A 23,652-nucleotide genomic window follows, 5' to 3' on the forward strand; every position below is an offset into this window, starting at 1 on the left:
CGACCAAAAGACTTTCACGCAATTCTTTCGTCTTTATTCATTGTATGATCGTAAGAATACGAAGAGGTTTGGAAGAAAGTCCACAAGAGCACACCTGGACCTGCAGGTCCAACATCGACCTTCTAGAAGTCGCAGTCCCACCCCGAGTTGTCGTCTGGAGGCGCTTCCTCGCTGTCCGCCGGAAAACGATCAAAGTTGCTGGTGTCGGTCGCGGACGAGACCTGAAGGCAGCCGCGAAAGTCAACAACGTCTGCGCAGCGCCGCCATCGCAACGTCTTCACAACCATCATCATCATCATCATCATCACTTTCATCATCATCATCACTTTCATCATCATCATCTTCATCATCATCACTTTCATCATCATCATCTTCATCATCATCATCACTTTCATCATCATCATCATCATCACTTTCATCATCATCATCATCATCACTTTCATCATCATCATCATCATCATCATCATCACTTTCATCATCATCATCATCATCATCATCATCACTTTCATCATCACTTTCATCATCATCATCATCATCATCATCATCACTTTCATCATCATCATCATCATCATCATCATCATCATCATCACTTTCATCTTCATCATCATCATCATCAACCATTTTCAGAACTTTCCAAGTCATTCGAGCCAAGGACTGCCACTCACCTGAGGTGTGATGGGCGGAGTCAGCGTTCCTTGCTCCAGGCCTTCCCAATCAAAAGCGTCAAACCACCTGCGCACACGCACACGCGCACGCGCACGTGCAAATCCATCGGCAATCGGTGCCAAGAAGGACCAAGAAGCGTCGCAATCTGTCCTCACCGATGTTTTCGGACATCCTCGCCGTTCGTCAGCGTCCCCAGTCTGTCGCCGGGCTTGTCCCTGCGGACCGACAACATCCGTTTGGGTTCGAGCCTGAAAGGCTAAAGACGGCGCCAGTCCTGTCCTCGCCCACCTGCACAACTTCCGGATGAGGTCGGCGGCGTCCTGGCTGATTTTGTCGGGGAACTCCACCGTGTCCATCCCCCGCAGCACCGCCGCGTACGTCTGGGCCGCGTCCTCCCCGCAGAACGGGGGACTGCGCGTCCCGACGACAGGACACGCATCACACAGGCAAGGGAGGGGGGGGGGGGGGGGCGAGTTGAAGGAGAAAAAGAAGAAGATGACGAGGAGGAGAGGGAGAGAGATAAAGATAAAAAGAAAAGAAAATGGTTTGGATAAAAGTAAAGAAGGAGGAGGATAAGAATAAGCGCTTACCTGCCGGTGAGAAGTTCAAAGGTGAAGACACCAAGAGCCCAAAGGTCAGCAGAGGTGCGGTGACCTTTGTTGAGGATGACCTCGGGGGCCATGTACTCGGGAGTTCCGCAGAAGGTCCACGTCTTGTCCATCTCGTCCGTCTTTGCCTTCCCGCTCCTCCCGACGCCGATCTTCTTGGCAAAACCAAAGTCCACCTGCGGGGGGCGCCGGTGCCGGTCAGTCACCTTTGCTGCTGCGACCATGACGATGTCGCACACACGCACCAACTTGGCGCAACCGTGAGCGTCCAAAAGGACGTTTTCGGGCTTGACGTCCCTGTAGACGATTCGTCGGGCGTGAAGGTACGACAAGGCCTGCAGCACGCACGCCACGTAGAAGCGAGCGCTGGCGTCCTCAAAACAACCCCTGACACAACAGCAACATTCACAAGAACCAACAAGAACCAACAAGAACCAACAAGAACCGACAAGAAGAGGAAGACGAGACGGCCAGAGACGCAGTCGACACCTCAACTGGCAGGTTGGACCAATGCTATGACATGTCCGCGTGGCCGCCATGTTGGATGTGGCAGCTCGGGACGTCCAAGCGTACCAACGACCCGAGCAACAGCCAATCAGAAACATCGATCGGAGAATGATGTCCGTCTAAGCCAATCAGAAGACAAACTCTGATCACGTGACCCGTGCTTCTTTTTCTTTTTTCTTTCAGTTTGCAATGGGGGAGCTGTCAAATGGAGTTTCTGTTTTTATCGCATTTATCAGCTTTGAAAGACGTTTGGAAGTACGGAGAACTTCTCTTGACGTCTGCACTGACTGAAATCCAACTGGACAAAACGGCGAGAATTTCATAAATGATTCCAAATGTTGGCGAGCGAACGGGCAGAGCTCGCCCTCGAAAGACGCATTTTCAAAACTGAAACGTCAAAAGTGATGACGCCGTCATGACGTCGAAGTTCTTATTGACGGGAAGTCACATGACCTCATGCAAATAAGCGAGGCCCTTTTTCCAAAATGGCGGCGGCGCGCATGCGAACACGTCATGCGCGTGTAACCAGCTAAAGACGAGCAAGAAAATTGAAGGTCCGTGCCTGTTCCTGAGGAGCGTCCACAGCTCGCCGCCAAGACACGCCTCCATCAGCATGTACACGTACTTGCTGTCCTGGAAGGTGCGGTACAACCTGCACACAAAACAAGACTGGCTCAGATCGGGAACGCGAGGTGGCTTTTATTTTGAAGGAGTTGCCGCGGCGGCGACGCTACCTGACCACGAAGCGGCAGCGCGTCTGGCTCATGAGGGTCTTCTCCGAGCGTACCTGCTCCTGCTGCCCCCCCAAAGTCAGCTGACGCTTCTTCAGGACTTTCATGGCGAACGTCCTCGTCCGCTCGCTCTTCAGCTGCACCTGAATGGTCGCGCGTCGTTAGACACGCCCAGCGGAAGCGCAACGCGCGCTGGGCCGTCCGATCGGACGTACCAGCTGAACGCGTCCGAATCCTCCCACGCCGAGCGTCTGGACAACATCAAAGTCGCCGAGCTGCAGGCGGGACAGGACAACACTTTCGTCCTCCTCGGAACTGACAAAGACAAAGACGGGAAGTCAAAGAGGTTTTGTGGGGCCGTGCGGAGTCGCAGGGTCCATTCTGGCGCTACCGGCGGCGTTTGACCACGTGGAAGAAGGGGAAGGTCCTGGAAGTCCTCACGGAGATGGAGACGGCGGCTCGGCTGGCGGGACGGCGGCCTGGCAACACAAACAAACCGCGCATCTTACCAAACGTCCTGTCGAAGGCCCGGAACGTCCCCGGTCGTCAAAGGGCCGCAAGTCGCTGTCCACTGGTCCTCCGCGAAGGTCGCGGTCTCGTGAGAGAAGGCCAGTTGCGAGGGGAAGGTTCCGGACCGGCGCCGGCCCAAAGGAGGATGTCGCGCCGCGCTCGAGGTCCGCCTCAGCTCACAATCCGTCACGCCGCCAACCGCAACGGCAGCGCGGGAAGACTCCAGCAGGCCGGCCGGCGTCCCGGGGACACCGGAGACTTCCTGCCGGCCTGACGCGAGCCGCTCGGGGATAAATTTAGCCGGCGAAACATTCCCGAGAGGTTCCTCAGCTAAAAGAAGACCGCGCACGCCGCGCACGTGACCTCCCAGGGTGCACGTGCGCGCGCCCAACGTTGTTGTTATGACTTTGCAATCAGCAAGTTATTTCTTGTCTCGCGCGTCGAACATTTGGACATTGAAGTGTGAGCACAACATTAGGGAGGGGCGGGGCTTGTGCAACACCGCCATTGACGGATTAAAAATGTCAAATTGATTGCAATCATCGAGTCAGTCATCGTCCTTCGTGAAATTCACAATCAAATATTCGTACATGTCAACTATCATCTTTTTTTCCCAATATTGACCTTGTAACAATTGTTTGACCAACACTGGTTACATCATTAATTACAATAAATAAATGAAGAAATGATTTCATCAGATAAACTGATATCCAAAAATAAAAATGAAGTCCTGAAACTGCAAATGCTCAAGAGCGCAGCAGTGGCCTCCCCAAGTGTACTTTGCCCCCCCCCCCCCCCCCCCCAACTCAACAGAAAGGACGAACAGAAAAATGTCATCATGTCATATCGAAAGGAAAAACATTTTCAGCACAATTTCAAAAAGCTCATCAAGTCGGCACAAAAACAATCATTTAGTTTACTGACAATAACAACTTACTCTGAGAGTGTATGTGTGTGTGTGTGTGTGTGTGTGTGTGTGTGTGTGTGTGTGTGTGTGTGTGTTTGTGTGTGTGTGTGTGCGAGCGAGAGCACACAGATAGCAGCAGGTTAAACATTAATGATGCCTTGTAAAGCTAACACCAAGACAGTGAACCTTTGGAGTTTGATATGATGCGATCACACACACACGCACGCGCGCGCGCGCGCACGCGCGCACACACACACACACGCAGAGTGGTCAGAATGACACAGGCCTGAGTGGAGGGAGGTGATCTCTGAAATTGCTCAGGTGAGTTTTTGCGTTTTGTTTCGGGCAAAAAGGACTTTTCAACTTTTGAAACGTTTCCGTTTGCGTGCGCACAAATTGACGAGTTAGACGACAGGAATCGTTTGCTGGCGTGAAAGCAAACGATTCCCGCCCGGCTCAGTGCTCACACGCTAAGTGTGCCTTTTCGTCACGGGGCCGATTCAAACGCGGTCTCCGATCGGCGATTGCGATTCACCAAAAGAAATCGTCACGCTGACTCGCTGCTGCCAGGAAGCTTTTTCAACACAAGAAAATCCTTCTTTCAAAACAATATTTGACGGAAATCAAAGTCGATATTACAATCAATATGATGATGATTGTTCCGATTATCATTTGCAAGTCATTCCCAAACAAGCGCGAGCGAGATAACGAGTGACGCCTCCGCCACACGCACCACTGATTGGTCAGCACAAGGTGACGTGACCGCGTCCCTCTCGTGACCTTTGACACCACACACAGGCACGCACACAAGCCAAAACAAAGCTGAAGACAAAGGAAGTCCTCGCTTTTTCCCAAATGTGCATTTGGCGTCTCCTCGTTGAATGTCAAATAGCAAAAGTGAGAATCAAGCAACGAGAATCGTCCCCGGGCAAACCACAGCAAACTCGTTGTGCTACTTGCACCGCGGCAGCTAGCTAGATGGCTAGCTAGCAAGGACCTTCATGCGGCTACGAGTGCGGCTAAACACGTCGCGCGGTCGCTTCTCGGTCAGCGACCAATCACGGCCTCCAAGAAGTCACTTCTGACAAGAATCCTTCTCATCAACGAGGAAAGACGGACAAGCTGCACTAATTGCTAAGCTAACGAGCTACGATTGACACCGCGATGAGGCGCTTGAGTGACGGCGTCACAGACGTCTTGAAGCGGAGAATATCCAACTTGAAACACAAAAACCAAAACCGGACGCGTTTTGACCCTGGAAGGAAAATCGAGTGGAAAAACACAAGCAGAAATTGCAAATCAATTTGCTTCCGCTTCCGCGTATGTTAGCCATGCGGAATATTACTTAAGTCAAATATTATTTTGACGATACTATTTGCAATATTGGCCATGTTGTTTGTCTGTTTTCACAATAGTCTTGAGTTTTCATTTGAACTTTTCACATCTGCACAACATTTCAGTCTTTTTTTCAGTTTTTTTATCAATTGATCACGAGCCTTCACACGCAATTTCTTCTCCAGTTATTGAATGAAATCCTGATTTCAAGTCCCTGAGATTAAAAAAGTGATTCTCCAAATTTGAAATTGGAATTTGCTCCTGATTTGATAGCAAAACAGCTGTGCCAAGAATTTTTTTTTGTCGTTTGAACGGACGCCAGCTAACCTTTTTCTCCCGGTCTTGCTCCTGCAGTGAGCTCTGCTAATTTCCTTGATTTGTCAAGCTGTCAATCAAAGCCAATGGAAACCAATCAGAAGGCAGGAGGGGAGGAACTAGCAGGAGCGCAGAAGGAGGCGGGGCTAAAGGCGCTGGTGCAGAGGACGGGGTACCGCCTCCAGCAGGTAAATCGGGGCGGGGCGGGGCGGTGGCCAGCTAGCATGCTAACACGCTAACGCGCTAACACACACTCCAAATGCGGGCGGCAGGAGAACGGCCAGCGGCGCTACGGCGGCCCCCCGCCCGGCTGGGACGGACCCCCCCCGGAAAGAGGAAGCGAAATCTTTGTGGGGAAACTTCCACGAGATCTCTTTGAGGACGAGCTGGTGCCGCTCTGCGAGAAGGTGACCAGGCCGCCATCTTGCGTGGGGCCTAGCATAGCATAGCGTAGCGTAGCTTGGCATGTGCACGTGCGTGCTGTCTGTCCACCTAACCACCTTTTGGTGTTGTGGCGCGAGTTTGGTCGGATCTTCGAGGTGAGGATGATGATGGACTTCAACGGCAACAACCGCGGCTACGCCTTCGTCACCTTCGCCAACAAACAGGAAGCCCGCGCGGCCACCAAGCAGCTCAACAACTACGAGATCAGGTGAGCCGGCAACCGACGGCGTCCGTCCATCCGTCCCGCGTCTGACTGGGCCCGACGGCGCGTCAGGAGCGGTCGCCTGCTGGGCGTGTGCGCCAGCGTGGACAACTGCCGCCTGTTCGTGGGCGGCATCCCCAAGAGCAAAAAGCGGGAGGAGATCCTGGCCGAGATGCGCAAAGTGACGGAAGGAGCCGCGGACGTCATCGTCTACCCCAGCGCCGCCGACAAATCCAAAAACCGGGGATTCGCCTTCGTGGAGTACGACAGCCACCGGGCGGCGGCCATGGCGCGACGCAAGCTGTTGCCAGGTAAGCCGGCGCTGCCGCCGTCGCGGCCACTTCCCGCTCGCCGTCACTTCCTGCGTGCCCTCAGGCCGCATCCAGCTGTGGGGCCACGCCATCGCGGTGGACTGGGCCGAGCCTGAGGTGGAGGTGGATGAGGACACCATGGCCGCCGTCAAGATTCTCTACGTCAGGAATCTCATGCTGCACACCAGCGAGGAGAACATTCACAAGGAGTTCAACGCCATCAAAGCAGGTGGCCGCCGCCGTCATCGTCGCCGTCGCCTCGCAGCCGTCGCCTGACCGGCCTGGTGTCCTGCAGGCGCGGTGGAGCGAGTCAAGAAGATCCGAGACTACGCCTTTGTCCACTTCACGCAGCGTGACGACGCCGTCAACGCCATGAAGGCCCTCAACGGGAAGGTCACACGCACGCCGACGCACGCCGACGCACACACCCGCAACACACTGACTGGCACGCACGTGCGCCGGCGCAGGTGCTGGACGGCTCGCCGATGGAGGTGACGCTGGCCAAGCCGGTGGACAAGGACAGCTACGTGCGCTACACGCGAGGGACCGGAGGTCGGGGAGGTCGCGGAGGTCGAGGAAGTTCGCTGCTGCAGGACGACTACGCCGCCCTCACCCTCGGACAGGTGACGACCCCCGACCCAAACCTCTTCTCAAAGATATTTTTGAATTCCAGCCGAACCCGTCCGCAGGTGTACGACCCCACGGTGGCATATCTTGGGGCGCCGGTGTTCTACGCCCCGCACGCGTACACCGCTGCCCCCGCCGCCCCAACCCACTTCCGCTTCCCGCCCGCCAAAGGTCACGTGACAGGTCGTGGCCTGATCAGGACGCCGTCTGTTCGAGGTCAGAGGTCGCCTTTACTCTTCTTCACATTGACACTGTCAATCAAAAGGACGACTACTGGATGTGGGGCACACGCTCGTTGCTACGCTAAGTGACTATGCTAGGCTAACAACTGCTACGCCATGACTGCCAGCATCTGTGTTATGCTAACGTGCTAAGATAACAAACCTGCGGATGATGAGTAACGCGATGGAGCCAATGCAACATTTAGAGCCGTCCCTGTCCAAATTGTGGGGGTGCAGACCGAGTTTTCGTCCCTCAGTCGGTCAGCGTGCGCCGGGACAAAAATGGGATAGTCAAGGCCATGCGCTTTGCTATGCTAGCTAATGTGCTGTATCTTGTGCTAACTAGCATGCCGGCGTACATAAGTTAGTTAGTTTAGCCTATGCTAACATGTGCTATGCTAACATGCTGTGCTAGTGTTAGAGTAGACAATATTTGTATTTTACTCTTTGCGTGTTCAATTAACTGAATGGTGAGATTCTGGTGAAGAAGTCCCTTTGCAAAGGTATTATAATTATCAGAAGCTTCTGATGACAAAGACTGACGACACTGAAGCCGTGTTCCATCAGATTGTGTCTCTCTACTCCGGCACATCATTATTTATTGAAAAGTGGGAGAATACGAAAAGTCAGCCCACAGTACATTTGTTTACAACTCAGTAAATACCAGAAAAATCCCTCTCTACTCCCTCTCCGAGTTCCCATAGGTATAAATCAGATTAGAGAAAAACAATCATAATCAGCCTGTGCCTCCCTTCCGACCGGCAGAGACCGGTCCCAGACAAAACTCCCTTTAAGATAGCAAATGTAAAAACCCGTTGCCCCTTCTCCTCTCATGAAAGTAACACAGATAAAAATACAATTCATTGAGCCATACTGAGTTAACTAAATCCAAAACGGCTAAAATATAAATTGAAACTGAAAAACAATGTTAATAACTCATCACTAGCTAATGTGCTGCAGTTGCACGTTATGCTAACTAGCATGCCATATGCTAAAAGGTTGTGCAGCAGCAAAGATTCTGGCTGGGCTGATGTTGCCACGTCCAGTAGGAGTTTACAATCAATGGGAATGCTGGGAAGACGTCCGTCTGTCCGTTTGTCCGTCTGTCTGTTTGTCCGTTTGTGTATTTGTATGTGTGTGATTGCGGCTGATTGGAACTGATGTGGTTGGTTTCTCCTGTAGAAGTTTACATGAGTGTGCCTGTAGGGGCTGCGGGGGTGCGAGGGCTGGGCGGGCGGGGCTACCTTACGTACGTGGCAGGAGGCGGCGTGGGCGCGTGCCGCCTGGGCGCCGCCCACAAGCGGGCCGACGACAAGCTGTACGACCTCCTGCCTGGCATGGAGTTGACGGCCATGACGCCGGCCGCCGTCAGCCTCAAAGCCGCCGCGCTCAAGCCTGCGCCGCAGGTAACGTCTGACGCGCGCTGCTCTCGCACCACAGACGCTTCAGACAAGCCTACAACACGCACGCACACACACACGCACACACAATACACACACATAATACATCCCTAATCAATGCACATGCGCACACCCCCAATATGCACGCACGCAGGTTCTGGAGGAGTTGTGTGAGAAGAACAGCTGGGGGGCGCCGGTGTACCAGCTGCACTCGGCCATCGGACCCGACCAGCGCCAGCTCTTCCTCTACAAGGTCACCATCCCCGCCCTGGCTACGCAGAACCCCAACGTGTAAGCGGCGGCTCGCCTCCATCAGACCTTGCCATGCAAACGCCGACCCCCAAACGGTTTGCAACAAGTACATGTCGAGGCCACAAGGGGGCGGCAAAGCAGACGGGGCTGTTGCCTATCGAAAGCAAGCTCCTCCCCTCAGCACATTTGCCATTGTTTGAAAGTGAAGACTGGCTCGTAACTCATGTAGCGCAACGTCAAGGAATAAGAGCGCCGCGTTGTCCCGCCCGCCCGCAGGCTCCCGTTTACGCCAAGCAAGCTGAGCGCCGCCGTGGACGAAGCCAAGGCGCATGCGGCCGAGCACACCCTGCACACGCTGGGGCTGTCCGCGGAGGGCGCCGGCCCCGCCCCCGACACCTCCCTGGCCGCGGTGGCCTTCCCAGGTACGTGAAGGTCCGTAGCCCGCGCCGCGCGCTCGCACCCGCTGCGCCGGCCGCCGGAAGTGAAGGTGCCATCCGTGTCTTCCAGGTTACGCTTTGGCCGGCCCGGCGCTGGGGGGCGTGGCCTCGCCGCTGAAGCAGGACGCGGTCGCCGGGGTGGCCGCGTACGCCGCCTACGAGGCGTACCCCGCCTTCGCTGTGGCCGCGCGACACGCCGACACCTACGGCGTTTTCTAGCCGGCCGGCGCCGGGCACTTTTATTGTGAAGGCACGGAATCAGGAAGTGCTTTGGTTTCCTTCTTCGGCTTGGAAGCTGTTTTTGTCTTTTTGTTGGTCACAATCCACATTGCCCGGACGCGTTTACGCCATTTTTCTTCCGTCATCTTGTGAAGAAGCTGATTGGCTGCTGGCTCGTCTTCACCCTGACAGTATTAAAGCTTTATTTTGATAGCACACACTTCCTGTCTTCTGTCCAAACACAAACGTGCCGTGCAGGCGATTCTCTCATCAGCATCTTGACAACCAAGTAGCGACAGGTGACGGCGGCGAACAGATGTCCGCTCGCTCGTGCCAGGTGACGGCTGACGGGAGGCAGGTAAGTCGCGAGGGGTGACAAGGAACTACGGTGGGAAAGGTAAGTCTCACAATCAACGAGCAAGTTGCAGGTAAAAAGTGACCCGAACGAGTGACGGGTGTCAGGTGACTGATAAGCAGCGACCGGGTCGGGTGACAGCGAACGAACGTCAGGCTTGCGGCAACGGGTCGAGACTGAGCGACTTCCCAATGTTTGACATTTGCATTTATTGTTGCGCAAGACAAGATGGCCGACAGCCGTCGACTTTTCAAAGGGCGACCTTTCTCGGCCGGCGCTCACTCGGCCTTGCCGAGTCCCAGCCGCTGCTCCGCCTCCCGGCGCAGTTGATGTTTCTGGACCTGAAAGAGGAAGCAGCCGCCGGCTCAGGTAGCGATCGCCCCGCCGGCCCTCGTTCCCTTTCCTCCCGCTCGTTCCCGTGCGTCCGGCGTCAGGCTTACCTTTCCGGTGACGGTGAGCGGAAAGCTGCTGACGAATACGACGTAGCGAGGAATCTTGAAGTGCGAAATCTGGACACAATCAACACACGCCGCGTCACCACACACGCCGGCGACACGCGAGATGACATCCACGCGACGCTAACACACGCTAGGCCGCCTTTTTTTTGCGTTGTCACGTTATCTTTATCCTGTGCAGATGAACCGAGAAAAGTTGAGACGCGATTATGAATCCCGCCGAAAGGCTTGAGAATGTGGACCGTCTGTGCGGTTCCACGACGTCGTGACCGGCTGCTTTTGTCCCTTTTTGTTGTTTTGGGTTTTTGCCATTTGAGAATCAAGCAGTCGCCCAACAAAGTCAGCTCGCATCTCAAGTCAGGCGCCGCCGCACTGGATTTGCGTCTGCGGCCGCAGCTTTTGACCCTCCTGACTTCCTGAGATAACGTTTCGGTTTCTGGGCCTTCGATCATCTGTTTTGCTTTGTTTTGAATGTTTGTTGATGCACTTTTCCTTCTTTTCGTGGGTCAGTATTGTGTGGGCGGGGTTTGTTTTTAAACTATGTAAAGCACTTTGAGTTTCATTTTTTGGTATGAAAATAAAGATTGATTTCGATGCTATGCTAACCGACGCTAACGGCGGTGAAGCTAACCTTCCCTCTGCAGAAGGTTTTGAGGTCGTCCTCGCTCAAGTCTTGGCCGTCCTTCACTTTGACGCAGGCGCAGATCTCCTCGCCCATGCGGGCGTCTGTCACGCCCACCACCTGCCGCACGCACACACATTTTTGCGTACTGCGCGTGAGAATGTCTCATGAGTGCGCGCGCGAGCGAGCTGACCTGCGCTTCTTTGACTTTGGGGTGCGTGTGCAGGAACTGCTCGATCTCGGCGGGGTAAACGTTTTCGCCTCCTCGGATAATCAAGTCCTTGATGCGACCTTCGATGCGACAGTAGCCGAACGCGTCCAAGCTGCCGATGTCCCTGAAGACGCACGCACGCACACACAATTTGAGTTCCGCTTGCACTCTCACGTCAGAAGACGTCATACGTGTCAGTGGAACGCTCGCACGCCACTCGGACGTTCTCGCGCTCACCACTGACATTTCCCAGCATTTCACTAACGCGTGACAGCTTTTCAGAATAAACACGCGAGGAAAACGTTTGGACTCATCTTGAGCGTTACGCGTGAGAGGCGACGGCGAAGGGGGCCGACTCACCCGGTCTTGTACCAGCCGTCTTTGCCGATGCACTGCCGGGTCTTTTCCGGCTCGTTCCAGTAGCCCAACATGACGCAGTAGCCTCGGATCAGGATCTCGCCCGAGGAACCCAACGGAAGCAACTGACCGCTCGACGGGTCGGCGATTTTGGCCTGCGGACACGCCGCGACCTTTCACTTCACGCACACGTTCGCTTAACCCAACACGTCAGTGACTGGTCACACGGAAGTGCCGTCAGGTGACGGCTATCTTGTCAGGTGACCAATCAGGTGACAGCGGTCGGTCGAGTTGCGGAGCGGATGGCGTGACGAACGAGCGTCGTGTCGGCGCACCTCAATGTGGTCCATGATGTATCCGACCGTCTGGCACTTCCTGTCCATGTTGTCCAACGGTGATCCACAGAAGGTGACTGGGCTGTTCTCCGTGGTGCCGTATCCGATCTGGTGAACAAACGCAGGTCACGTGTTGCCGTGTTGGCTCATCAGCCGCGCGGGCCCGGCGCAAAACTTTCAGCGGGAAGATCAGACGGGCTGCGGCGTTCCCGACGACACGGCAGAAGTGCCGAGTGAGCGCCACATTCCTTACGCCAGCGAATGTTGGTCTTCCGACGTTGGGAATGTTTGGAACACGTGCAGGCCATTCAAGCTCAAAAGCTCAGCCGGCAGCACACCAACTTGCACCTCAGACTTTTTTTCCTTCCCCCCCCCCGGCTGGCAAGGGCCGGTCAATGGGGCGAGTGTTCTGCCGAGCGGGGGCGGCCCCCGGACAGGGGCGTCCGCCCACCCGCCTTTTGCCGGCGCCGCAGCGCGGGGCGGCTCAGTGAGCGCGAGGCAGGCAAAGACGAGATGCGGCGCGCGAGCTGCCTGCTTCTGCTGGCGGCCGTCCTGGCGGTCGGGGCGGCGCCCGGCCAGTGCCCCGGCCCGTGCCACTGCCACGGCGACCTGCAGCACGTCATCTGCGACGGCGCGGGCCTCAAGAAGATCCCGCGCGTGTCGGCCTCCACGCGGCTGCTCAACCTGCAGAGGAACCCGCTGGGCGGCGTCCCGTCGGCCGCCTTCGCCGACGGCGGCGGCGGCCTGGTGTCGCTGCACATGCAGCACTGCCAGCTGCGCCACATCGCCGCCAAGGCCTTCAAGGGCCTGAGCCAGCTGGTCTACCTTTACCTGTCGCACAACCACATCGCCGGCATCCAGCCGGACGCCTTCCGAGACCTGAGCCGGCTCACCTACCTGCACCTGGACCACAACCGCATCAGCGAGCTGACCAAAGGCATCTTCTCGCCTCTGGTCAACCTCTTCGTGCTGCGTCTGGACGACAACAAGCTGCGCCAGCTCCGCGCCGGCACCTTCGCCGGCGCCAAGGACCTGCGCTGGCTGCACCTGAGCGGCAACCAGCTGAGCGGGCTCCACGCCGGCTCGCTGAGCGACGTGGAGAACCTGGCCGTGCTGCACCTGGACCGCAACAAGCTGGCCGTCTACCCGGCCGCCGCCATCAGCGAGCTGCGCGTGCTGGAGGAGCTGGCGCTGGGCCAGAACCCCATGAGGAGCATCCCCGACCGCGCCTTCAGCAGCTTCGGCCGCTACGTGGAGAAGCTCCGGCTGGACCGCATGGGCCTGGAGAAGGTCAGTGGGGTGCTCGAGCCCTGCTCGGCACCCGCCGCCGCCGCCTCCGAACGCGCGCGTGTGTTCCCGCCGGCCGCAAAATTCAGCCAAAACTCAAAGAAAACAAGCGCGTCGATCGGGCCACGCCCGCCCGGACTTTTACAACCAGGATGAAATCACTGATTTGTCGGCCAGAGAGTTGAAAACAAATACGTCATGAGCTCTAAAGGGCCCGCGCAAGCTTGCCCATGTTGGGGTCCTGCCGGCACGTGGGACCGGAAACCCTTGAGAATAGAAATGTTTTTGCCGGGCCTTGCGTGTTGCCACACTCCAAAACACCAACATTCCTCTTTGCATTGCCACGGCAACATTGTGCAACAACATGAAACGTTTTTTTAGATGAAACAGCCAAGATTTGAGGATGATCGGATATTATTTTGTTGCAAAACTTTGGGAAAAATGCGACGTCTAGAAAAGTCAATCAAAAACGTCTCGTTCGTCTCGGGGTGCTGCACGCGCCACCCAAAGTTTGTCGCCGTAGGTCGGACGTCGCGGCGCCGTGAAACTTCTGTGAACATCACGTGAGCAAACCTAGCAAAGGGCTGACCGCTAACTCGCCAAACTTGAGCGAGCTCAGCGAGGACGACGCCGTCCCAAGCTGAGAAAAACGTCCGCCATGCAAAGCCACAAAACAGGAAGTGCTTTGGGGTTCGCCGCCGCCGACGCCGCGGCGCAACATTCCGCACATGCCGGATTGCTTTTCAGAAGCTGCTAACACACGACACGACATTTGGATGTTTTACAATCTTGACAAAATGTCACACGAGATCACACAATACGATGTCAGAGCATCATAAGTGATATCTTTTTTTTCAATCCATGAGTATGTTTACATTTTGTGCATGTCGCTCGTTAGCGGAGTGCGAGAAAAAGAAAAAGTGTGTGCACGCGGCCGAGGTTACGTAAGGATTGTGAGTTTGTCAACTTGTGTCAACAGAGCGCGTTTGTATGTCTGGCCGCTGCACAGACCTTCCTTTCGCTGGGCGGGCGGGGCGGGCCGGGGGTGTGGTTTGGGGTTTTGTCCCGCAGTGGAAATTTCCAGCGAGCGCGTGGCACCTGCGCGAAGCTTTTAGCGTCGGCGCTGCGGATGTTGACACAAGATGAGAGGCGCCTTTCACGCCGTCGTCGGGCTTCCCACGCCCGCCAAGACCTGCAAGGCCTCGTCCAAAATACTTGCAGCGAGCGGCGAGCAGCGAGCATGCTGGCTAACTCAACTGCTAGCATGTGCTTGTCAACTAGGGCACAGCTTTGCTTGACTAGCAACATGACTGCTAGTCAGGTCAAGGAGCGTACTCGTAAACATGCACCTCGAGCTGGATATTGAAACGTTTGTTCCACGCGGCACGTGACGGACGTGCCGCGAACGCTGAAAGTGGCGTTTGTTTGCCATGTTTGTGTTTTTGCGGCCTTTCAGATGTCGGAGGAGGCGTTTGCGGGCGTGACGGCGCTGGCGTCGCTGGACGTCAGAGACAACAAACTGCGCTGGCTTCCCCGCAGTCTGGACTTGACTTCGGTGGCCAACCTGACCGTCGCCAACAATCCCTGGAGCTGCACCTGCCAGCTGGCGCCGCTGCGCAGGTAACCGCTAGCCGCTAGCCGCGAGCCGCGAGCCGCTCAACCACAGTTTGCCAAAAGAAGACTCGCTCGGCCCGTTTATTTGGAAGTGAAAGCCGTCAGCCCGTCGCCTCATTTCCCAAAATCGTCGGCCATTCCAAGCGCACGCAGAAATTTGTCTTTTCGTTTCATTTCCATTTGACCAATCAAAAACGGAAAATCCAACAGTCGGATCTTGTTGCAGGTGGATGGACGCCAACGGCCGCAAGCGAGCCCACGCCGTGTGCGTCTCGCCGCCGGCGCAGAGGGGCAAGCAGGTCCGAGACAGCGCCGCCTTCGCCGCCTGCCGGCTCAAGCCCAAAACAAGCAAGATGGCCGCACGCCACTGAGGGGGCGGGAGGGGGCGGGGCATCGGGGGGGATTGGTTGCTCACGCTTCTGTGGTCAAGTTCCCCAATTGCAGCCAACAGAAAAATTCAACCACGACATGCGAGACAAAATGATGCATCAGCGACGACGACGACGACGACGACGATGACGGCGGCGACGGCGATGCCGACGGCATCTCGCTTGAGCACAAAAGCAAACTTGACTCGCAAACGTTTCTTACAATCTATTCTTCTCTCATTCCATCAATGATCCTGTCAAATAATTCATCAAAATTAATTTAGCATTGTATTTTCTTTTGCTTTTATTTGGTGATAAAATCCGGAAATTAAATCACTCAGCAAACTTTTCATTGGTCTCGGCTTCGACGGCAACGACGACGACGGCGGCGGCGACGACGACGACGACGACGACGACGACGACGACGGCGACGACGACATCTCAACTTACAGCTGCAAACAATTGTTATTTGACAAACACAAACATCGTGCCCACAAATCGCAGTTGCTGCTTTGCATCCCTCAGAAAACCGGCAAAAATGTCCAGCATTGTTTTCCAAAGTCAAATCCGATGTTTGCAAATGTCTTCTTTGGGAAAAAGACAAAGAGACGACGACGACAGAAATGGGACCATTTTTTACTGTAGAGGCTGAAATGCAAACAATTTGGAGCATTTCAAGTCAAAAATGTCAAAACAATTCATCGATGATCAAATCATGAATTGGATCATTGATTATTTGTCAGTTGATTGTCGGTCAAACAGCTCACCAGTTGTCTGGGTTGAGTCACGTGACCTTGTCAAGCTGAGCCCGCCCACAAACTGGGACGTCATTTTCAGTGGAAATCAAATGGCGCTGTTGCATCCAAACGGATCCGTCGTCTTGCTCGTTCATCCTCCACAAACGCAAACTTGATGACAATTTTGCATTTGGAGCGGTTGTTGGGGCGCACGCAAAACGTTCTGCTCAATGCGTTCACTTGATTCTGGACTGGAAGCAGCGCGTACAACTGGACTGAACCGGATCACGACTTGACAGAAGCCACTTCAACTTTAGCCCTCGACTCGACTCGCGTGACTTTTGCTGGGACGCTCCAAACTGGAGACTTGCTTTGGGATTCGCGCACGCGCACGCGCACGGGAGCAACACGTGACTTCCTTCCTCCCGCCCCGCCGCCAACTTGCTGGCAGACGGATTTGTTTTTTCCCGTTTCTCTGCAGACACACAAGTGCACTTTTCCATGCGCTCCAGCCCACAAGCATCGCAGCAGCCCCCTCCCCCTCCCCCTTCCCCTCCCCCTCCCCCTTCCCCTCCCCTCCCCCACTCATTTGCTAACGCTAACCAGTAAGCAGGCCGTCCCTCCCTCCCTCCCTCCCTCTCACGCGTCCCGGCCGAGCTTCACCCTAGCATCAGCCGCACTTTGCTCCTCCCATTTCTTTTTTGCGCTCAATGTCTCAATAAAAGAAAACGTTTCGCCGACTCATTGGCCCACTTTGATCATTCGGCACCGCATTCGCCAACGTGCTGCAATTGCAGCTCTCACCCACAGGGGGCGACATAACCACCAAACATGAACAACGACAATGGCCAATCACGATTCACAAACACGCCAGCAAGGAGTTCAAATGAATAATTGGGACTAAATATAATCAATCAGAAGAAAAAAGAGGAGAAAACCAAACGTCAGAAGGAACAAAACAATAGTCACGTAAATAAATAAGTAAACAAATACGTTGACAACAAGAAATATTCAAGAACGTCCGACAGACGACAGACGACGACCAAGAGTACAAACTAAAACGTTGCTTTGAAAAGTTGAATGTTTGAACGTTTGGTTTTTTTCACACAGTTGCTTGTTTAAATCCGCCCCAGTGAGTGTTTACATTTTCATAAAATACCATTTCTTGCATTCTTTGAGCCACGTTTTTCCTTAAAAATGCAATTCTCAATGAAAAAACATCTCCATGACACAAATGCATCCGTGACTTTCTTGTGGCTATTTTATTATTATTTTGTGTGGTCATTTCCATTACTTATCATTTGTAAATATTCAATTGTGCTTGCGAATTGTCACGCGCATGTCTGTTTCCCCCCTAGCTGATGTAATGATATGCTGTTTGTTGCTCTTTAATAAAGCATTTATTTAAAAAAATAATAATAATAACGTTTCAAGATACAGTATTTACGTCCACAGGTATTCATGTGTCTCAAGGGCCGTTCCTCCTTCATCCACAAGGAGGCGGTGTTGCTGTGTCCATTGGAAGGGGACGAGCCGTCTCCCGTTTCTCATTTAAAATTGGTAAGTAAAACGGAAAGTGAGCCTTTATTGGACCTTCCATTGTGTGTTTAGTTCACACAAGTCGGGAAACAAAATACGAGCCTAATTTGCTTCCCTTGTCCTTGTTTTGCCTTCACTCAGAAGACTCTTCTTCTTTTGCTACCGCGCTGCTGCTTTAGTGGAGTAGAAGAAGAACTTTCAGTAGAAGAAGAATGTATTCTTGTCGAGGCAGAATAATCTCGAGGGAAACAGATAACGGTCGTATTTTGTTTCCTGACTTGTGTGAAGTAAACACATAAATAATAGAGGAGATAAAGGCTCGTTGTTCAATATCTAATTTTAAACGAGAAACGGGAGACGGCTCTTCCAATGGACAGCAACACTGCTACCTTGTGGACGGAACAGGAACTGGCCGTACACGGGAACGTCAGCGTGACCTGTTGTGTTGTTTCTTTTTCTTTTTTAAATGCTTTATTAAAGAACAACAAACAGCATCTCAGGCAGGGAGAGTTTGTCTTAAAAATGAATGCGCGTGCGTGACAATCCACAAACGCACATTTATATGAATATATTAATAATATTTACAAATTATGAGTTATGAAAAGTCAACACACAAAATTAATAAAGACATGAAAATTGCGGTTAAATTTGCAGATTTCAAAAACACGTGAAAATTACGGATGCATTTATAGACCTGAAAAACAGGAAAACAACGATTTTTTGTATTTTATTTAAGAGACAAAACTCTCCCCACACATCTGCATTCCCCAAAACATCCCAACTTCAAGTTGACGCATCATTTGCTGAAATTTGTCTCCCTCTAGAGGACAAATGACAGAGCGCACACACTCACTTTTTTATTTCGGCTAATAATTTTTTTTTTTTTTTTTTACATTATTAAGAATTGTTGACAAACAGTTCAACGTTAACGTTCACAAGCAAAATTTTCAGGATTGCGTCTCGTCATAGTAATGAATTCATATCCGTTGAAATTTGAATTCAAACATCATTAGTGAAGGAGAAATAAAAATAGGAAAGAGAAAAAGCAGCGAGTTGTGTGCACTCGCTCATCACTCAAGTGACTGACCGTGATTTCCTTGATGCCCATGACGGAGATGACGGTCCGGACCAGCTCGGGCGGGCACGGGGAGCCCGCGATGATGCCTGCGCACACACGCGCACGCGCAAATCATCATCATCAACAAGGCCTTTCACTACGTCACCATCCATGCAAAGGAATGGGCTTGCACAAATCCAGCACTTCCTGAAGTCAGGACCACTCCTCCATTTCCTGTCTTTCATGATTGGACAAACGGATTCATTCAGGTGTGCCTGACCTCAGTAACCACAACGACAAGGGTCAGGCACACCTGGATGAATCCGTTTGTCCAATCATGAAAGACAGGAAATGGAGGAGTGGTCCTGACTTCAGGAAGTGCTGGATTTGTGCAAGGAGCCCATTTCCAGTAGAATTCATGGGACCATCTCGGGCAGGGATGAGCAACTGCGGAGCGTCGCCAGTTTTCATTCAATAGTTGCATTATTATTATTTGTAAAAACTTTTCTAGGTTTATAAAACAAACAAAATCCAGCAATGCTTTTCGATGGCCATCAATTATATGCAAATCTTTGCTTGCTACTACAAATAATAATAATTCAAAATAAAAACATAGTAGTGTCACCATTGACCACAAGATGGCAGGCGTGGTTTAGCAACATCCAAGTTGCCAGCCAATGGCAGCAACGTGAACCCGCACAATCAATCTTTGCACGTGTTTTTGTGGGACAAACGAATAAAAGTCAAACGTGGACAAACATTTGTCGCACTTCATGTTGCTTTTCTGCTCCGCAGCTTCAATGAGCCCTAAAAATAATCAATCAATCATAAAAATCATCCAAAGGTCTTGCGACACGGGAAGGAGAGGTCGCCGTCCGCTCACCTCCCACCACAGACGATAGGTCGTACCGGTGCACGTCGGGATGGCTGACCATGTCCACGTACATGGTGGGCGTCCCGTACACAAACGTGCACCTGCAAGACAAACAGGACGCTTTGACGCCTCACACGTGACCAGCCAAAGCAAACGCGGGACGGGTCGCCGCCGTTTGTCTTACTTCTGGTTCTGCATGGCGTCCAGGTTGTCCTTGCCGCTGTAGTCGGGCGAGGGGAAGACCAGCGTGATGCCGTGGACGGCCATGCAGACGCCGCCGCCCACCGAGCCGAAGCAGTGGTAGAGCGGAACCGGCAGGCAGACGCGCGTGGCGGGCTGCGGCCCACAAACAGACGGCGGGTCAGCGCGGCCGCACTGGGCCAACGCGAGCGGACGTTGGCTGGCGTCTCACCCGCCAGTCGAACCCCACGCGCTTGCCCACGAAGAAGGCGTTGTTGAGCACGTTGTGATGCGTCAGCGTGGCGCCTTTGGGACGCCCCGTCGTTCCCTGCCGGCGGCACGCGGCAACTAAGCGGGCGGGACGTGAGACGGCCGGAACGCCGGCGGAGGGCCAGCGAGCGTCGGCCTTACCGAAGTGAACTGGATGTTGATGGGGTCGTCGCAGGAGAGTTTGCTCTGGAGCTGGTGCAGCTGGCGCAGGGAGCGCCCGTCGCCCGCCTGCATCACGTCGTCCATGTGGAAGGTTCCGGGATGGCGGCCGTCCAGGACGATGACGCTGCGCAGGTCGGGAAGTCTGCCCGGGACGAGACGACAATCAGGCGCCGACCTGGCCGACCTCGCCGACCTGGCCGACCTCGCCGACCTCGCCGACCTCGCCGACCTCGCCGCCGCTCCTACCGGCTGCTGCGGATGTCGCCGGGGGGGCACGTCGCCATCTCCGGGCAGATGGAACGCAACATGTCGTAGTACTTTTGCGTCTTGAACGCCTCCGGACACGCCACCGCTTTGCAGCCCACCTGCGCGCGCACACACAGGTAGCCGCGCGTGTGCGTGCGTGCAGATGTCAACACCACATGGCGGCGCTTACCTTTCTGAGCGCAAACTCCGCCTCCTCCAGCTGATAGGCGGGGTTGATGGACACCTGCGCGCAGAAAATGTTGAGCGGTTAGCGAGGCGAGAGCAAGCGAGGGAGGGGGCGGGGCTTCCGGCCGGCACCCACCAGGATGATTCCCGCCTTGGCCGTGGCGAACTGCAAGAGGAGCCACTCGTACGTGTTGGGCCCCCACATGCCCAGACGCTCTCCCGGACGCAGGCCCAGTGCCAGCAGGCCGGCGGCGGCGCGCTCCACCTGCCGGCAAAGCGGCGAAACACACTCACTTCCGGCACGCGCCTCAAAATGGCTGCCGGTCAAGCGAGCCTCAAATCGGCCACAAAACATATTCGGATTGCAATGAAAGCTGGCTGGAGATGACGCGAGCGCAAATGTGCAATTTGCCAGCCGTGAATGCCGGCTGCCGATTGGGATTCCAAACGTGCCGGTCGGTTTGCTTTGGTGGACGTTCACCAGCGCGGCGTACTGGAAAATGAAGGTCAACATTTTGGGGGAAATGAAAACTGCTTTCACGTCACAAAATGCAACATCTTGGTCATGTTGAGCAGCAACATTTTTTAAACACAACACAACTGAAAGTCAAACAGGATTTAAAAGATTGCTGCAGATTTGACCTTTTGACCTCTAATTTGACATTGTGGATCACGTGACCTTAGCAACATTTTTATCTCTCACGCGTTGTAAACGTTTTCCAAGTTTCCAAATGCTCGTCGACGATTCTCCTCATTCTCTTCCTCCTGCAAAGGAAGGCGGCCACGCCCCTTTTTGCCCAACATGTCCACATTGGCGAGGAGCTCAAATTTGACATGTTGCGTCATCGCTGGCGACAACGCAGCACAGCGGCTTTCATTCCAATCCAAATCTGCTCGCTTGACAATCTCGTGCGTGATTTGGCCCCGAACGTTGCTCGTTTCTTGGCAAACGTTTGGCTCCGCCCTTCCTCAAATGCCTCAGCAGCCGGGCAGGTTGACTCACGTCTTGGTGGAAGTGCGCAAAGGTGGCGCGCACGCCGTGGCGCACAAAGACGGCGGCCTCGCGGTCGGGCCAGGCGTCGGCGGCCCGGGCCAGCGTCTCGCCGACGGTGGCGTGGATCAGCGAGAAGGACGAGGTGCCGTGGGCGTAGCTGCTGGTCAGCGTGGGAACGACGGGCGCCGCGTCCACGTGGATGCGAGCGCTGCAAAGGCAACAAGCGCAAAGGCGTCATCTCGCCGGACCGGACCGCACAATTCAAACCTTTTGCTTCACTCGCCGCATTGCAAGAACTTTGCTCCAGCTTGCCGCAAAATGGCGTCTCAAAATGACACCTTGCGTTTCCTTCCCTTCTCGTGCTGCTTCGAACCCAACACACATTTGAATGTGCTCACGCGTGCTTTCCTGAGAAGCGCTTTCAGTCAATTAGCGGCGCCCAGAGTTCAAAGTGAACACGGCGAAGCGGCATTTCGCCGTTATGCTGCACAGCAATGGAATTAAGTTGACGTGCACGTAAATGCTTTTAAATGTACACGAAAAGCTTTTCTCCCCCCAAAATGTTTTTTTTTTTGCAATTTTACAAACCCACTTTTATTTCTTGTCTGGACATTATTCATTATTATTATTAAGTCTGCTGTGAGTTTGTTGAAATGTTTTTTTTGCTTTTTTTTGGTTCTTTTCTGTGCTTGGCTCGTGAATGTTTGTCGTCGTGTTTGTGTCTTCTGTGGTTTGTGATTGTCTGCCAACGTTTCGACGTGTCGTGTCTGCTGACTTTCTATGAAATTTGCTGAAGAAATAAAGTTGCCTCTCCTAATCAATTGAGAGCAACCGAGTATGCCACAAAAATGTGAGCAAACACGTTCACGTTTCATCTCATCTTGTTATATAACCGTGACAACGTCTCAAAATAATTCAGTGCTAACCGGACAGGTCGCAGTCACACACATGAACGGACTGGTCGCCTGGGGAAGATTGTGGAATGTGGGCGGAGCCAAGCAGCCAACATGGAAGGCGTGCACGTGACCAGGCCGAGATTCAAACCCCCAATCAAAGAGACGCTCAACACTAGGGGGCGTGCTTCTCATTGTCGCTTCTTTTCGACTGTATGCAATTAAAAAGTTCTTCTTGTTAGCAGATTCGAATCACCACGTCAACGGTCAATAGTGCGCGTGCGCGCGCGCGTGTGCAAGGTGAGCAAAATGTTGACATGAAGGCGCGCGTCCTGCCGCGCTAAGTGGATCTCCTTCATTAGTCGCCTTATTGCAGTGCAAAAGTTCAAAGTTGAAAGTGGGACTCACCGGCTGGTCACGGCGAGCGCCCACGCGCGTGCACGTGGAGTTTTCAAGGCGCGGAGAGCGGCGGAGTTGCCGGGCAAAAACCTCCGGGACAAGATGTTCGCGATCATGTTGCGCTGCTGCAGAAAAGACAGAAGGAAAAAAAAGAAAACAAGGACAGAAGAGAACTACAACTCTTCCGGTGTTACGCGCATGCGCGGTCTGCAGGTGGCGCGCCGGAGCTAATTTGGGAGGCTCGGATCACGTGTGCAATTTTCTCTCTCGGTACAAAATCCAGAGCAGGCATTCGGAAAACGAACTAACCGCGCGCGTCAACATCAAACGAATGTGGAAATATCGAAGACGGAAGGCAAGTCAGCGTCAAGCCATCTGTGGGAGGGGGGAGGGGGGAGGGGGAGGGGGGGCGACGGAGGGAGGGGCTTCCCTGACTGGCCCTGCCTAAAAAACTTCTTGTCTCCACCCCCCGTTAAGTCCTGAATGAAGTGCGAGCTGCTGATCGCCGTTTGTTTTTCTTCTTTTTTTTTTGCACAGCCAAACCATTTTTTTTCCCAGTGAAGAAATAAATCACTTCAACAAAAAGTGCAAGAAACTTCAAGCCGAATATCGACCTGGAAAGTCTGAGCAAGACCGCCAGTCCTCCAACTTCCGGTCCGACCCGACCGTGCTGAGGAGACGAAATCAAATGTGTCCATCCAGGAAGTCGCAAAGAAAGCAAAATGCAAACAGCGGCCATTGTCCTCACTTTTCATCACTCGGCAAAAAAGCAAAAAGACTCCTGATGAGAAAACGACGAAAAGCAACACGTCTAAACTT

At 53.7% G+C, this 23,652-nt stretch overlaps 4 protein-coding genes across 8 annotated transcripts; 2 read left to right on the forward strand and 2 right to left on the reverse strand.

Annotated features, from left to right (window-relative positions):
• LOC147156207 (cGMP-dependent protein kinase 1-like) lies at positions 1 to 10,102 on the reverse strand. 2 transcript variants are annotated; one of them, XM_086063768.1, is made up of 11 exons: positions 3,960 to 10,102; positions 2,904 to 2,991; positions 2,728 to 2,827; positions 2,516 to 2,655; positions 2,344 to 2,433; positions 1,520 to 1,661; positions 1,257 to 1,450; positions 955 to 1,077; positions 822 to 881; positions 666 to 732; positions 1 to 221 (listed from the first exon to the last, which is right to left on the reverse strand). In XM_086063768.1, the coding sequence occupies exons 1-11, from the start codon at positions 4,075 to 4,077 to the stop codon at positions 123 to 125; spliced, it is 1,221 nt and encodes a 406-aa protein (XP_085919894.1). In that variant the 5' UTR covers positions 4,078 to 10,102; the 3' UTR covers positions 1 to 122. The 2 variants fall into 2 exon arrangements, with proteins under 2 accessions (XP_085919894.1, XP_085919895.1); XM_086063769.1 differs by lacking the exon at positions 3,960 to 10,102 and having other exon boundaries at positions 3 to 221; positions 2,904 to 3,794.
• On the reverse strand, positions 2,973 to 23,208 carry LOC147156208 (medium-chain acyl-CoA ligase ACSF2, mitochondrial-like). Of its 3 annotated transcripts, XM_086063761.1 has the most exons (18): positions 22,843 to 23,208; positions 21,551 to 21,749; positions 20,684 to 20,812; positions 20,552 to 20,605; positions 20,362 to 20,480; positions 20,095 to 20,257; positions 19,916 to 20,011; positions 19,688 to 19,839; positions 19,513 to 19,604; positions 19,389 to 19,436; positions 18,660 to 18,736; positions 12,028 to 12,135; positions 11,696 to 11,847; positions 11,318 to 11,459; positions 11,134 to 11,244; positions 10,488 to 10,556; positions 10,310 to 10,388; positions 2,973 to 2,991 (listed from the first exon to the last, which is right to left on the reverse strand). In XM_086063761.1, exons 1-17 carry the CDS (start codon positions 22,947 to 22,949, stop codon positions 10,326 to 10,328), a joined length of 1,881 nt encoding a protein of 626 aa, XP_085919887.1. In that variant the 5' UTR covers positions 22,950 to 23,208; the 3' UTR covers positions 2,973 to 2,991; positions 10,310 to 10,325. The 3 variants fall into 3 exon arrangements, with proteins under 3 accessions (XP_085919887.1, XP_085919886.1, XP_085919888.1); XM_086063760.1 differs by lacking the exon at positions 2,973 to 2,991 and having other exon boundaries at positions 10,237 to 10,388; XM_086063762.1 differs by lacking the exons at positions 2,973 to 2,991; positions 19,389 to 19,436 and having other exon boundaries at positions 10,237 to 10,388.
• Positions 4,104 to 9,908, forward strand: a1cf (apobec1 complementation factor). Of its 2 annotated transcripts, none has more exons than XM_086063763.1 (13): positions 4,104 to 4,250; positions 5,619 to 5,767; positions 5,852 to 5,986; positions 6,101 to 6,231; positions 6,298 to 6,536; positions 6,601 to 6,765; positions 6,832 to 6,929; positions 7,004 to 7,159; positions 7,226 to 7,379; positions 8,567 to 8,790; positions 8,939 to 9,075; positions 9,313 to 9,458; positions 9,544 to 9,908. In XM_086063763.1, exons 2-13 carry the CDS (start codon positions 5,666 to 5,668, stop codon positions 9,690 to 9,692), a joined length of 1,836 nt encoding a protein of 611 aa, XP_085919889.1. In that variant the 5' UTR covers positions 4,104 to 4,250; positions 5,619 to 5,665; the 3' UTR covers positions 9,693 to 9,908. The 2 variants fall into 2 exon arrangements, with proteins under 2 accessions (XP_085919889.1, XP_085919890.1); XM_086063764.1 differs by having other exon boundaries at positions 8,591 to 8,790.
• On the forward strand, positions 12,066 to 15,645 carry chad (chondroadherin). The gene is made up of 3 exons (XM_086063767.1): positions 12,066 to 13,317; positions 14,771 to 14,934; positions 15,155 to 15,645. The coding sequence occupies exons 1-3, from the start codon at positions 12,289 to 12,291 to the stop codon at positions 15,297 to 15,299; spliced, it is 1,338 nt and encodes a 445-aa protein (XP_085919893.1). The 5' UTR covers positions 12,066 to 12,288; the 3' UTR covers positions 15,300 to 15,645.
• Positions 23,209 to 23,652: the final 444 nt, after the last annotated feature.

The sequence above is a fragment of the Leptonotus elevatus genome, chromosome 20 (assembly GCF_054856555.1).
Source record: "Leptonotus elevatus isolate MCC_2025b chromosome 20, RoL_Lele_1.0, whole genome shotgun sequence".
NCBI classification, from domain to species: domain Eukaryota; kingdom Metazoa; phylum Chordata; class Actinopteri; order Syngnathiformes; family Syngnathidae; genus Leptonotus; species Leptonotus elevatus.

Excerpts from the sequence above, each read along its gene's own strand:
- LOC147156208 (XM_086063761.1), bottom strand. The coding sequence starts at position 22,949 with ATGATCGCGAACATCTTGTCCCGGAGGTTTTTGCCCGGCAACTCCGCC. Across the intron at positions 20,813-21,550 it reads TTGCGCACTTCCACCAAGAC|GTGGAGCGCGCCGCCGCCGG; the intron begins GTGAGTCAACCT and ends CTTTGCCGGCAG. Across the intron at positions 20,258-20,361 it reads GGCGACATCCGCAGCAGCCG|ACTTCCCGACCTGCGCAGCG; the intron begins GTAGGAGCGGCG and ends CGTCCCGGGCAG.
- chad (XM_086063767.1), top strand. The coding sequence starts at position 12,289 with ATGTTGGTCTTCCGACGTTGGGAATGTTTGGAACACGTGCAGGCCATT. Across the intron at positions 13,318-14,770 it reads ACCGCATGGGCCTGGAGAAG|ATGTCGGAGGAGGCGTTTGC; the intron begins GTCAGTGGGGTG and ends GCGGCCTTTCAG. Across the intron at positions 14,935-15,154 it reads CAGCTGGCGCCGCTGCGCAG|GTGGATGGACGCCAACGGCC; the intron begins GTAACCGCTAGC and ends ATCTTGTTGCAG.
- LOC147156207 (XM_086063768.1), bottom strand. The coding sequence starts at position 4,077 with ATGTTTAACCTGCTGCTATCTGTGTGCTCTCGCTCGCACACACACACA. Across the intron at positions 2,434-2,515 it reads CGCTGCCGCTTCGTGGTCAG|GTTGTACCGCACCTTCCAGG; the intron begins GTAGCGTCGCCG and ends TTTTGTGTGCAG. Across the intron at positions 222-665 it reads CTCCGCCCATCACACCTCAG|GTCTCGTCCGCGACCGACAC; the intron begins GTGAGTGGCAGT and ends GGCTGCCTTCAG.
- a1cf (XM_086063763.1), top strand. The coding sequence starts at position 5,666 with ATGGAAACCAATCAGAAGGCAGGAGGGGAGGAACTAGCAGGAGCGCAG. Across the intron at positions 5,768-5,851 it reads CGGGGTACCGCCTCCAGCAG|GAGAACGGCCAGCGGCGCTA; the intron begins GTAAATCGGGGC and ends TGCGGGCGGCAG. Across the intron at positions 6,930-7,003 it reads TGAAGGCCCTCAACGGGAAG|GTGCTGGACGGCTCGCCGAT; the intron begins GTCACACGCACG and ends GCGCCGGCGCAG.